General features: G+C 35.7%; 1 protein-coding gene across 1 annotated transcript in view; it reads left to right on the top strand.

The window, feature by feature from the left end:
- Window positions 1–12,452: 12,452 nt before the first annotated feature.
- LOC129265528 (nuclear pore complex protein Nup133-like) overlaps window positions 12,453–15,786 on the top strand; it is a 46,270-nt gene continuing 42,936 nt past the window's right edge. Inside the window, exon 1 of the mRNA XM_064101360.1 lies at window positions 12,453–12,555. Within this exon, the coding sequence (XP_063957430.1) occupies window positions 12,453–12,555 (103 nt within the window). The remainder of the gene's footprint in view (window positions 12,556–15,786) is intronic.

Raw genomic sequence — 15,786 nt, forward strand, 5'->3', positions numbered from 1 at the left:
GTAGTCCTTTTTCAGCTATGGGAATAAAATATCCATGCGTTTGTTGTGGTAGGCCAGTAAAAAGAAACCAAAAATCCCTCGGCTTGCATGAACAAATTGCGGGGCATGGTTTCATATTAAAGGTGATAACATTCCACTATGTAAATAATGATCCACTATAAGGATTTGTGGATTGGCAATGCCGTAGATGTTTGTTGCAGACCTTACCATTTTGGGACAATATTAATGTTGATAATGATGAGTTATCGAAGTATTCGGGGAATAGTATTTGTAACGACCATAATACAACATGTGATGACTTTCCACATGAAAAGGGAATTAAAATAGCACATACTAATATCAGAAGCCTACGATACAAGGTGATCGACGTTCAGCATTTCTAGGGCAATCAATTGCTATGATTTTTTCAGCATATTTGAAACATGGTTAAATGACGACATATGTTGGAATTGATTGAATACCCGCGTATAATTTATGGGTAAACACAGAGTGTCAGCTGAAGGGGGAGGAGTTGGTTGCTAAATACATCAAAAATAATACATCTCACGTAAGACGAGGAGATTTAGAATATGTGATGAGATTGAACTGATGTGGTTAGAAATAAAGGCACCAAAGCAGTTCTATTTTTGTTGGAGTACAAAAGACTAAAATTATAATTTTCGGTAATAAACGTAAATTACAAAATAAAACAATCAAATGAAATTGTAGAATACAACTTTGGAGCATGTTGATAATATGAAATACCTACAGGAATCATTTTTTTAATCCCAATTAAGCTATCTTTGCATATACAATACATCTCATGTAAAATATCACGTTCTATTGCTTGCATAAGAAGAATTAAACATGTGATCAACAGAAATCAATTGAAACAGTGATTCTTTGCACTCATATTATCATATATTAACTATTGTTGTACAGCGTGGGGAGATTGTTCTAAAACTAATATATCCCGATTACAGAAATTGCAGAATAGATATGGTCGCTTGGTTTTGAATACAGACTACTCGAATTCACAATGTTCTTTGTTAACTACACTCGACTGGCAATCTGTTGAAAAGATGATTAAATACAAACAATGTATTCTATAGTGTACAAAATTTTGAATGATTCTGCACCAAAATACTTGAAACCATTATCTGTCATACGACCCATTGTTTATAATACTAGACATTCCGCCCAAAATCGTCTACAAATACCATACCCTAAATCTTTATTTAAAAAAAAGATCATTCACTGCAACTTCTATATTCAATAAATTACCATTGTCCGTACAAAACTCTAAGTCCCTTAATAACTTCAAAAAGCTTTGCAAAACTTTTACTTTCATGCTCTAACTTTGCAACCTGGCCCAGTTTGGGAGGGGGTACCATGCACATGCAGCCGCTCTTAATCATGGTTTATGTTACTTTATGTTTAAGTTTTTCAATATGTTTTCATATTTTGATTTATGTTATGTTCTTTCATCATATTCATTTGTTGTTATCTATTCATTTGCCATGTTTATGTTCTGCTCTTTATTTTGTCATGTTTATGTTCTTTTTATTAGTGGGGGGGGGGGGGGGTTCGTTGCAGCTTTTTAACTGAACCGGACTATCCTCCATTGTTTTTATCGATTATGTAAAATAAAACATGAATAAATAATAATAATAGATAAATAATAAATCGAGTCAGTTGTCTAATTTGCATGATCTAACAACTTTGTCGATATGTAATCATTCTTGTCTGTTTAAGGTTTCCGGTTCTTCCTTATTGATCCCCGGTTACTGTTAACATATTCATACCACTTGCTTTGTCTTTATACGCACTGACAATGCAAGATCGATGAAGAACAATGCCCATATCATGCCTCGCCTAACAAAATACCCCAGCCCACAGCAAGGTGGACACTCATGATGGACATATGACATGACAACAAACGTTCTTATATTCGTTCAAAATATATCTCATATACACCATGGCACCTCTATTTTACCTCGTTTAAATGAATGTACATTATGTTTCCTTGAATATTTGAATGCTCATAGTTTGAGCAAATGATGTATTTTAAAAGTTTTAGAAGTTTTCATTGATCATAAATGAATGACCATTTTTTCAAACATGAGTGAATGATATGTCTCCCTTAAGTTGCAGTAATGAATATCTAATGCACTAAATCAGTTGTCAATCAATTTTTTTAGTTCGTAGAGGAAAAATTGAATTTTAAATCGTAATTTAATAAAGTAAAATACAAAAAGAACAAGTGGGGATATGACATCATCAGTTTGCTCATTAAATATTCATGAAGACATGCCTACAACTATTTTAAACGGAATAATGCAAATCTTTAAAATGCCATAACTTTGTTATTCTTCGTCTGATTTTGATGAGATTTTCAGTGTTTCGATTTTCTGATTTCTTTTTTTATATTTTTAAACCATATTATTTTCAGCCTGGAGTACCCCTTTAATAAGTCGATACCATCAATCGTGAACTGAACGTCACGGAAGATCTATATGAAATCATGACAATGAGTGAAGAATATAGAATTTTTCAATTGCCCATGTTTTGATTAATATCAAATATGACTTAATGGCAGATGAATAGAATTAAAGATATGGCCTGCACATTTCGGTAAATACTAAACAGTGAATTTGCCATACTGTCCAGTATTTTTTTGTTTCTCAATTCGTAAAATTGCCTTGGTATCTGATCGAACTGCAACTTGTAGGGGATCTTTTTCATCTCGGCTAATTGCCAAAGGTCACGCTGTCTAGACACTGTAAGATTTTGATAAGGGTATTGGTATATAGAGGTGAGATCTAATAACAAAACTGCTAAAACAAAACTTTTCCCCAATATTGGCTGAAGAGTTGATATGCATGTTTGTTGGGTAAATCTATGTTATGAGCATTGCCCAATTTTGCGCTAGAATTTACACACAAAACAATTGTTTTCTCTCTTAAGAAAAAGGACAAAATAACCGATGAGTTTTTCGGTGAATATATGCGCATGTATCCGACCAAAAGAAAGTATAATAAAAACAAATGACAATTACTTATATGCAAACTCACCTGCGAAATGCAGTAAACAAGAAGCGGCTAACAAAAGACATATCATGGTGGTTTTAGCATCAAACGATCCCAAATATGCCATACTGTTCCTGCCAGGGCAGTGATGTCAGAGAGCGGAGAGCGACGTGACTGGATTCCCCATCGACCGACTGCCACACTGAAGCTGAAATTCAATTTCCCTCCCCACCCAGCTTACTTCAGACTTTCCACCAAATTGATGAGAACCCAAGAATGATGTCATCTGTTTATCTCAACAGTTCTTGTCGTTGTTGTCGTCGGTTGAAATTGGTCTAAGGTTATATTAGCTGTGTGAACTATGCACTCGGTGCCTCTTGGAATACCCAAGTTTATATGTTATAATCATGATACTCCACCGGCTGATAAAAGTGGTTTAAGCACACCGTAGACATGGTAGATGTGATGGGGTGAGGGTATTATTAAAGGTACTGGGATTGGGACGAGATTCATTGTGGAGTGGTGTTTCCATGGCAGCAATCCATTTGACTGTATTTTACAATAATGTTTGACTTATCGCAGGCATATACTATACGTCAGTATGTTTCTAAAGTCAAAATTGACGAGAGAAAATGGCCAGAGTTCAGGTACAAAGTGAAAGTTAAACAAGATGATAATTAGTTTTAAACTTTGATCATTCCACTATCGAAGAAGTTCGGTGTGATTTCCTTCATGTCTGTTCTTTAAGACAGGATTTTTCCCCACTTCATATTTGAATTCATGTTTTCCATTGCTATTATTTTTTCTATCCGCATGAATCAATAATCACAACCGGAGCATGCAGTAGGTGTATTTTACCATGGACCTTATACAAATTCGAAAGCGAACACTGTTTGACATGCATGCATGTATACAAGCAGTGAATATACATCAATAAGGGTAAAGAAATGTCTTGACAAAGAAAAATGGTGTAACCTAAACTGTAGGTTGGCATATGGTATTTTGAAGGGGCCGCAGAACTGGTTTTTAAAAATGGGGGGGGGGGGGGTGGACAACAAATAGATGGAAACTCATGGGGCTTCATGTGATACCGTTACTGTCATATTTCTGTATCTATTTGAGTAACATATTTTACTCAATAATATCTAATATGATAGTCATATCATCATGGAAACATGATACAAGTTTGGCTTGTATTAATGTATTATCTTAAATAATCCACGTATTGAAGTAATAAACGATATCAAATTCATTGAGCGAAAAAACCGACTTGTTAATGCATTTGTTGTCATTCAATAAGATTTTATTACCTCCAGATTTTTTGTTTTTTAGGGGGGCTCCCTCCCCCCCCCCCCCTTCATTATAAATAACGATCGTCTTTATCCCTAAGGAACGGTCAACATGGTCAATGGTAAAGCTCGGTTGAATAATCTGTCAAAAAAAGTTTTTAAAAATATATGCCCCGAGTATATCTGAACCCACGAGAGTTATGCCTAACAATCACTTGTTGATACGTAATATTTACTGTCATTAAAGGTAAATATCAACCTCTCTCTCCAAAGATAAGCAAATTTCGCAAGTTCAAACATTTTTATTTTTACACACATTTAAAGAAGATATGAGCAAAATTGACCGGAATTAATTTTATTCATCTGGTCAGGATGTAGAAAAATTATGGAGTTTTAATCAGAAGTACTCTGTTGGAAATTTGTGATAGACATGCCCCATTTATATCAGTGCGTCTTAAGCAAAGAGGTGTACCATGGATTAATGATGACTATCTGAATCTAGCACGAGAAACGTGGAGGAACGTATCAAATATCAATATTATGTTCTTGCTTTCAAAATACAAAACGATTTAGCCACAGCCTATCTGGGACCACTTATCTGCAAACGTAATGTAACTTATAAAACACGATATTCTAAACAACGTCCCCTTCAAATACCATTATAAAAGAAAATCTTTTGAATATGTTGCTGCCGTCTTATTTAATTCGCTCCGTTGTGATATACAAAAATGCACGTCCCTCCATTATTAAAAAAACACTGTAAATCATAAAAATTCTGACTGTCATACATGTAATTAAATTGAATAACTTGATGTTGATGTAATGATTCCATGATAATTGTTGATTCACTCTATCTATATAATGTATGCTGTTTTTACTTTATTATGTTACATACATTGAATTGTTATGATGTTGAGTTATTTGTTAAACTGCAGCTAGGCGCCTTTGGAAAGCAGTTTTGCATACCTAAACAGGCCTACCCTGCAGTATCAAATAAAGAAAATCAATAAATAGATAAATGAATAAATATATAAATAAATAGATGACTGAATAAATAAATAAATATAGTTTTTGTCTCACCTGCATAGCAGAGTGAGACTATTGGCTCCGCTTTTCCGACGGCGGTGGCGGCGTCAACACCAAATCTTAACCGAAGGTTAAGTTTTTGAAATGACATCATAACTTATAAAGTGTATGGACCTGGTTCATGACACTTGGACATAAGGTTAATCAAGTATTACTGAACATCCTGCATGAGTTTCACGTCACATGACCAAGGTCAAAGGTCATTTAGGGTCAATGAACTTTGGCCAAATTGGGGGTATCTGTTGAATTACCATCATAACTTTGAAAGTTTATGGATCTGATTCCTGAAACTTGGACATAATAGTAATCAAGTATCACTGAACATCCTGTGTGCATTTCAGGTCACATGACCAAGGTCAAAGTTCAATGAACTTTGGCCAAATTGGGGGTATTTGTTGAATTACCATCATAACTTTGAAAGTATATTGGTCTAGTTCATAAAACCTGGACATAAGAGTAATCAAGTATCACTGAACATCCTGTGCAAGTTTCAGGTCACATGATTAAGGTCAACGGTCATATAGGGTCAATGAACTTTGGCCAAATTGGGGTATTTGTTGAATTACCATCATAACTTTGAAAGTATATTGGTCTAGTTCATAAAACTTGGACATAAGAGTAATCAAGTATCACTGAACATCCTGTGTGCATTTCAGGTCACATGACCAAGGTCAAAGTTCAATGAACTTTGGCCAAATTGGGGGTATTTGTTGAATTACCATCATAACTTTGAAAGTATATTGGTCTAGTTCATAAAACCTGGACATAAGAGTAATCAAGTATCACTGAATATCCTGTGCAAGTTTCAGGTCACATGATTAAGGTCAACGGTCATATAGGGTCAATGAACTTTGGCCAAATTGGGGGTATTTGTTGAATTACCATCATAACTTTGAAAGTATATTGGTCTAGTTCATAAAACTTGGACATAAGAGTAATCAAGTATCACTGAACATCCTGTGTGCATTTCAGGTCACATGACCAAGGTCAAAGGTCAATGAACTTTGGCCGTAAAGGGGGTATCTGTTGAATTACCATCATAACTTTGAAAGTTTATGGATCTGACTCATGAAACTTGGATATAAGAGTAATCAAGTATCACTGAACATCCTGTGCGAGTTTCAGGTCACATGACCAAGGTCAAAGGTCAATGGATATTGGCCATGTTGGGGATATTTGTTGAATTGCCATCATAACTCTGTAAGTATATTGGTCTAGTTCATAAAACTTGGACATAAGAGTAGTCAAGTATCACTGAACATCTCATGCGAGTTTCAGGTCACATGACCAAAGTCAAAGGTCATTTAAGGTCATTGAACTTTGGCCATTTTAGAGGTAATTATTAGATTGCTGTCATTACTTTCAAAGTTTATAGATATAGTGTATAACATGTGGATATAGGGGTAATCATGTATCACTGACAAGTTTTAGGTCACATGATCAAGGTCCAATGTCAATGAACGTAGTATTGTATCATTATATGAATGGTGTTTTTTGTGAATAATTATTTAAATTGTGTTTTTTAAAGTCAGCACTGCTGATGCAGGTGAGACCGCCAGAGGCATTCCACTTGTCTATCAGTTTGAATCTGTTCCACATGACAATTCACTTCTTTGGTGATTCAAGCTCTCCGTCGTAACAGAGTAAGTTACAATACATGACGATATTCAATATTTCATGCCTGGTTCCAATAAGTAATTTGACCCCCCCCCCAAAAAAAAAAAATGTCATACGATGTACAAAAGCAGTAGGGAATTTGTAACATTTTCCCATCGATAGACTCGGTCTTTGGATATTGTTATGCATCGACAGTTTACTTTAAAAGCTATCACTTCTCAGGGAAGGCTGTATCAATTTTTTTATTTTTTTATTTTGCTGTTACCCTCAAAATCTAAATTCAGGGGAGTAGCCGGGGGGCGGTGTGGGCGGTCACCCAAACCCCCTTAAAAATCCCCCCCCCCCAAAAAAAAGGAAAAGGGGTGAAAAGGTAAAAAATGTGAAGGGAGAAAAAATAATAAGGGTTTAGCTTTATTGGTTTTCTTCTTTATTTTTTTTTCTCAAAAGAATAAAAACCTGAACGAGACGTATTCTCTCTCTTAATTCATACAAAAAAAGTTTTGCTTACGCGCTCTGGTAAAATTACAAAATTGTCTTTCCCTGTTCTTAATTACACCCCTTTTCTACCCCGTTTTCCCCTCCCCAGTTATTTTACCGTACAGTATAAAAGTATACATTCGCGTACAGAATTACGTAGAAGCGGGTGTGTAAAGTATGAAAAGTTATCTTATTTATTTCAAATTGATGATTTGTGAGGTAAAGATAATTATGGCTATTTGATTTCCGCGCTACCGATCGGAGCGGGTAAACACCGTCACTCCCCATATGCTATTTCTTCCTCTATTTAGCAAGCAATTTTTGGCAGGTATCTGCTCGTAGGGGCAGGCATTAAATTTATACCATGCATGCTACATACAAAAATAATATATGCGATGAAACTTTATTCTATATCCCTGTACACCATCCCCTGTCTTGTTTGCGCCCTCAATTCACGTAATTTTAAATTTTGAATTGGAAGCACCATTATGAGCAAAATTATATATATATATACTGTTCGGTTTGTTGGGTTTTTTTTAAATATAAATCACAGAGAATTCCAAGCTTCGCGTGAGCCTGAAGCGCTTAACCATTGTGTACTCTGTTTTCTTCGTAATCAAGAGATACAATATCAGAAAAATCACTTGAATTAGACCAGGTGAAGGTGAAATTTCAGAACTTCAACGCTTTAGTCAAGTAACACCCCAACATAACCGTCAAGTTGGGTATGGCTACGATTTTTTTTGCTGGAAGTTGTAGTATAGAGTGTCTACTCCAAGAATCCGACGGGTGCCACCTGGGCACCCTTGGGCATTTTTTTTTTATTGACGTCATAGGCCACGCCCACTTTTTCACATACCTCTTATATATCATTTTCATATTTTACGGAATTAACATGTCATGTTTGGTATCAAATTAAAGTTTATGAAAAATCAAATGCAAATATATGGATTACTGTGTATTTAAATCACGCATAGGTCAGTTATAGGTCGCTTAAGGTCATAAATTGTCAAATTGCCTTACAAATATAAGTAAGACATGTAATGCGGAACATACCATGATTTAAATATAAACAAGTTAGGTATTATATGCATTTTTTTTGCAAAGGTTAAGTTTGAGAGTGTGAATATTAAGAATCCGATGGATGCTTCCTTGGCATCTTGAGGAATTTTATTTTTCTGACGTCATAAACCACACAAACTTTCAGTTACATTCCTCTTTAATATGACTTTTCTATTTAACGGAATAAACATATTATGTTTGAAATAACATTAAATAAAATGCAAAATAAAATCCACATAATATGAATTGCTACCCATTTAAAACGTGCCCAGGGCAATTAAAGGTCATTTAAGGTCATAAAAGGTCAAATTGGCTCACAAATGTAAGTAATGCAGCAAATAATGTGGAATATATCATGTTTGGAATACAAACAAGTTAGGCATTATTTATGTAGGTCTATTTTTGGCTGAAAGTTATGTTGAGGATGTGCAGATTAAGAATCTGACGAAGCTCGGCTGCTTTGGCAACCTTGGGCAACGTCATTGTCTGATGATATATTTTAATATCTAGCGTACAAAATGAAAATATCATGTTTGGTATCAAATTAAAGCTTATTGAAAATGGAATGTACATAAAGGTTACCCAAAAAATGAAGCACATGTAAAGGTGCCCTTTAAGTCATTTACACGCATGAAATGTTGATGATTGCTCGACTTTCACAGGACTTATACAAAACGTTTAATTTATCATTTTGTATCAAATCATTCCATGGGATTCCAAATAATCTACACCAATTTAACATCTTACACAATGTCCTGTTATATTCCTCTCACAACTACCCTCTGTACCATAATTCTTCGACCGGATGCTCATTATGATTCCCCTTCACCAACAACCTCAACTACATGCCTCTGCCAGATATGTGTTACTTTGATTCACACTTGCAGTATGAACTATGAAATACGTGATTCGACGGCCGACCAGCAACTGCATTAATCTTTAAAAGTTGTAGAACAGGGTGACGCTGACTTGTATCGACAAGGAGGTTCTTTTAATTCCTTGGGAACAACCACTGTGTCATGAACAAGTACGGAAGGTCCAATGCCCTGTTCCACTATCTTCTGAAGATGTAATGGCAATAGATGCATGTAAAAAAATTCTCTGACGACACTAACCTTTCTGTTCTACCAGTCTTCTCATTTTGGGCTTGCAAGTCTTTTGCATACTGATGGAAAAGTAATTGGCATTAAAGGTATTGCATTGAAGTTTAGAGGAAAATACTAGCCTTGCACGATTCCCTATCAGGTTGTAATACAATGTTGTGTCAATTTGGCAAGGGAAAGTTTTCCACTTTAAACTTGCTGCTCGAATAATATCTTAATATATAGAGTCCGATGCTGAAGAAGTGGACTGGATGAATTAAATGTGTAATATTCATACTCTTCATCTTGCTTTACTAATATAACAAATGTAATGGTCTCTCTAATATAATTCACATGATTTAGCAAGAAGGCAGATGCTTCAAAGATCATAGGCCTACCCCCAACTGACAAGTCAGCAAAAGAGCATGATTATCAAAGGTGCTCTTCCTCAGGAGCTTGATCAGGAGAGCAACTGATCAGAATTACTCCCCTGCAAATTGCCTCCCATGCATCGATGGGAAGTATAAGTTAGGAGAACACTCCTGTACCTGTTCATAGCACATTAGTTACTCCCAAGGAATAATTATCAGAACTTGTTCCATGTGGATTTAAATCGGGGCCACCATGCTCTAGGGTAAGCATTTGCCTCTTATCGTGTATCGTACAGATCGTATGTAAATAACATTGTGTCATTCTAAACACAAGGAAAACTGAACATGCAGTTGAGACTAAAGAGGGGGAAATCAGTCTGGAAGATGAATGAGAGAACAACATGATAGTGGAGTTAGGAGGATGTAAAATGTCAAATTTGTCCAATTGGATACTTGTCTAAAATGTGAATTTGTGTTGAAGAAGTCATTTTCTGAGGTGTCTCCAACACGATTGATCTTAAACTGGAAATTGTGTGTTATACATTATTTACTGTTACTGTATATGATTCTGTCCTTGATTATAAACTAAAAAAAAACACTGTGCAGTTTTATTTCATGTAGGAAAATTGGTGATACGATGCCAAGCTTATGTTACATGTTTTTATTAAACTCTTGTTACATTGCCTGACATCATTTGACCTACCTAAACATTACTGCACTTTTGGTGATCTTGTCTTGTATTTAATCTCTTTTAACTTTTATAATTGCATTTTACTTGCCATAAGCTTAAATTAGTTAGCAAACACGTTAGGTTTATTCTATAAAGTGTCACTTTCTGTCATAATCATGATAATTACTCATAGGCCATATATATGTGAAAAGTGGGCGTGGTTCGTGACGTCAGATATAAAAATTGCCAAAGGGTGAGCAGGTAGAACTCGTCACATCCTTAATATACACACCCTCAACCAAACATGAGATATTCCACATTATATGTTGCATTTATTACGTTTGTGGCCCAGTTTGACCTTTTATAACCTTAAAATGACCTTTAATTGTCCTGGAAAAGTTTTAAATGCCTAGTCATTCATATATATGTGGATTTTATTTTGAATTTGATTTAATTTTATATCAAACATGATGTTTATTCCGCTGAGAGGAATGTAAGAAAGCTGGTGTGGTTTATGACGTCACAAACTTAAAATTCCTCAAGATGCCAAAGTAGCACCGGTCGGATTCTTGATATGCACACCCTCAACTTAACCTTTGCCAATAGATTCACATAATATCCAACTTGATTGTATTTAAAACATAATATATTCCACATTATATGTACTTCTTACATTTGCAAGGCAATTTGACCTGTTAAGACCTTAAATGACCTTTAACTGACCTATGCGTGATCTAATTGTCCAATGATCCATAAATGTTACATTTGATTTTTCATTAGCTTTAATTTTTTATACCAAACATGTTTATTCCTTAAAATATGAAATTCATATTTAAGAGGTATGTGAAAAAGTGGGCGTGGCCTATGACGTCAATAACAAAAAAATGCCCAAGGGTTCCCAGGTGGCACCCGTCGGATTCTTGAAGTAGACACCCCATACCGGGCCCCATACTACAACTTCAAGCAAAAAAATCGCAGTCATACCCAACTTGACGGTCATACAATAATGTTGATCAAATCTACCCGACTATTATGTCAAAATCTATCACAAAATAGGATTTTTGTAACAAAAATGTCGAAATTTTTGCTCGATCACAATGAATTTTACCGTAGGCCTATATTAATCTGTATCTGGCCTCCTTAAAATCTTTGGCTCATTACATCATCGTTCTCTTTAATGTATTTTTTTAAGTTCAGAGAGGGGAGTTTGTGATCGATGTGATGAGCTAACAATTTTGAGCCGGGGCTAGACATGGCCTATGGGACATTTTTATTTTCAAGCCAGCAAGCAAAATATTTGACCTCTTAATAAAAAAAAAAATCTAATTTTGTGATAAATTTTAACATGATTTGAATATTATATACACCTTTCCCTTTCAGTATCATTATCATTGTTAATGCTACTTTTCATCATTGATGTTGTTGTTATGAATATGATATTGATGATAGGCCTAATCATTGAAAAAAATATACAATATGAGCCCTATAAACATTACAAGAAAAAAGAAATTGATTGTTATATACGATAATAATCACTACCATCATAAATGTTCTACCGTGCATTATTGGGAGATGATTAAGCAGGTAATGCCCCTTTTAATTAGGGGGATATCCCTCCCCCTTGGATCGATACAACTTGGGATTTATTTCGGATAAAGGAAAATATATAAGACAATTTGTGAATGACATAATTCGTATGTGATCTATATCCCTCGCATATTCACGCGGCGGCGACGCGGGTAATTTGGTGAAATTGGAAACTGGGACTGGTCAGGGAATCGACGCCAATCATGCAGAGCTTTCAAGTTATTGAAGAAACACCGCAGTACTGTGTTGAAACGTTTGGACCATCGCTTCCTGTCCTAATAACAGAAGTACTTTTACAAGCTGATCGTAAGTGTTAATTTTTATTTTTGTTTAATTCGTCAATACAAAGTGCAATACAAGTGAATGTGTTGTACGGTACCATCTATTGAAATCTGTGTAGGCCTACCGGTTTTCATTAAAACCTTATCGGAACGTGAGGTCTGGATCTTGATTAACGTTAGATTGATAAGTATAATAACTGAGACAACGATAATAATAATTGTTATTATAATAATTATAATTTTAATAATACTAATTATGATTAATAATTATTGAGACAACCATATTAAAATAGGGTGTCTGGAGAAAAAATTATTTTTCTTATTTCAAGAAAATATCACATTTTCTTTGTGAATTTGAAGAGAAATGACCTTCAGACTGACAGAAATGTAACATTTTTGAAAAAAATCCAATTATTGGCTGCAAAAAAGAAGAATGAAATTGGGTAAGTTTTCAGCATTTCTCTGCCATAGACTGTGTAGTTAAGAAATGGACACACACAAATCCAAATTTTTAGCTTCCGAGAGCTGTTATAAGTTTATTATTAATGCCAAAAACTTGTCCATAGTGAGTCCAATAGGATTTTTTATGCTCTATCTGATGGTATGATTTTTATAAAGATTTGGAAACCAGATCACAATGAAAAATTGGGACAAAGTGAAACAAATCGTGCAAAACAGAAATTTCATTTTCCCATAGAAAACGCATGGAGAAATGGCAATCTCAACACACACAAAAATAAGGGTTTGCAATTTATCTCTAAATATCCTTATTTAAAATGATCATATAAACTTGTCCTTACTATCAAAAGAAGCCCCTGAATTTTCTCTTTCCATACATGCCAAACACAAGTTAATAATCAATTCAGATCACATTTTTCTAGTAGCCTGAACTTCCCCCCCAAAATGTGCCATATTTTCCCCTAAATTAGCCTGTTTTATGCTGACACTTTTCAGTGTGGCTTCAGACACCCTAATTAAAATAATGTTAGTGAGACACTTTCTTTGACTTGTCTTTGACTGAGGCTGAGCTGAGTCTGAAGTGAGACAACAAATTCACCTAGGCCTATAGGTATGTTGCAAAAAAAAAAAAAAAAAAAAGAAGAGAAATGAGGTGTTTGCTTCATAGCATCATTTAGAGCTGATCAAGAACTTTCATTTAATACCTCATTCATTTCAAGAGCCCCAGTAACAAGAAAGTTATGGTAGTTTTAAGTTCGCACAAATCGACTCTTCAATTTGTTTTTAAAAACAAAAGTTGTGATCTTAATTGGGACCAAGGTGCACTAATATAATAGAAAACAACAATGCGCATACATTGGCAAATGGAAGTGCCCAACAACACTCCCAAAAATTACAGACATCGCCGAAACAGGGACATAAAAAACACACTTAGCGTCAGCAGATTTCTTTCAAATTTCACCACAATGTAGTTGAAATGTTGTTCTATCGGAATGAATACCTGTTAGAGTGGGATGATACCTGTAATTGAATAGCAAGAGGTTGAAAGCAAGGCCAAAGTTCCAGTAGCACACAGAGCTGCAAGATCACCGAGTGAGATTTTTGTTCAAGTCTAGACAGCTGCCATAAACATTCAACTACGTAAAAACAATAATGTCATTGGGAATAACCTTTTCTTGCACATGCAAACACAATACAAAGCAATGCCCCCCCCCCCCAGTCACCCTGAGATTATAGGCAGCACACTCAATGCCGCATTCAGAATGCACCTAGAGGTAGGGCGCTTTTGCAACATACCTACAACAAAAAATTTATGAATATTTAGAATTAAGTTAGACTAGATCTAACCTAACGTCCATGCGCAGTGAGTCGCCATTGGCAATAATCGGCGATCTTCAACCTTCAATTTTGCACCAAAAAAAATTCTTACCCAAATCGTCGCCCGAGAAAAATGGCAGCTAAAATTCGCACCGTACGGATCCAGTTTGCAAGTCTGACTTTGACTGCGCTAGGGCTAGGACTAAAACCCGAGTACCCGGGTCTCGCCCGGAAGCCTCGGGTACCCGGGTAGAAAAATCAATACCCGAAAATTGCTTACCAGTATTTGATTTGTATTGCGTAGTGTAAGACATGATTGTAACTCATCACAAAAGTACACAAGTCTCATTTTGAATCTCACCAATTACCCTCGAAATATCCATAAATATACAAGTTTTTCAAGTGATGATGTGACTGAGATCGTTCGATCGTCGCCATGTTTCTTTTGCAGCTTGAGCATACGAAGCGCCAGCCAACCACGTTCGTGTTACTATTTTCAGTTCATCATAAACTGGAAATAAGGTTTATCGCTAATCAGAATTGCAATGCATCATGGGATCGAAAAGGGGACCGTTAGCTAGCTCTGCACGTGCGCAGAGCTTGCTAACGGCCCCCTTTTCGATCCCATGATGCATTGCGGTTCTGATTAACGATATACCTTATGGTAACACGATCGTGATTGGCTGGCGCATTCGGCGCTCCAAAACTACCCGGAAATCAATTGACTCTGTGCATGTAGCGATAGATTCTACAAACTCACGAACACGATGTAATATCGACGCTACTTCGTAAGATTTTGACGGAAAAGCAAGAAGTAATCAAAATTTGCTTACCTGTGTGGTATCGGTGAGAAAACAGATCCTCTGAGAAAATATTTCATAAATAATATGAAATATAGGAAAGTAGAATTCTAGGTCGATTTTGGTACGAAGTGACAAAGTATTGCAGACTTGTTTTGATGGAATAATGCGTGGGGCACGGGAGGCTTGCACTGCGCATGCTTACTATATTTTCATTCATAAGTTTGCTTGCGGCGCAGTGGCTGGATGACGTCACCTATGGGGTTTTTCCACCAGTCATATTTCATGCGACATGATTTTCGGGTACCCGCCCGAAAATTACCACGGGTACCCGAAGACAAAAATACCCGAAAGTCCCAGGCCTAGACTGCGCTAAACTCCTGTTTCTTTTGCTGGATCTTTTAACCAAACGTTGCAGCATTTCAGGGAATTACTGAGGATTAATGTCAGATGCCACAAGACACTTTTCAACATTGCAAATAATTTCTAGAACCATTTTGGTCAGAAAGTGACAGGTGAGTGGCGCAACAATAAAAAATTGCACATGGTGACTCACTGCGCATGGACGTTATAGATCTGATCATGACGGTTATCAATCATAATTAAAATAATTATTGAGACAACAATGATAATAATGAGACAATAATGATAATGAGACAATAATAATATTGTTTTTATTG

Source organism: Lytechinus pictus, chromosome 7, assembly GCF_037042905.1.
Source record: "Lytechinus pictus isolate F3 Inbred chromosome 7, Lp3.0, whole genome shotgun sequence".
Lineage (NCBI taxonomy): Eukaryota > Metazoa > Echinodermata > Echinoidea > Temnopleuroida > Toxopneustidae > Lytechinus > Lytechinus pictus.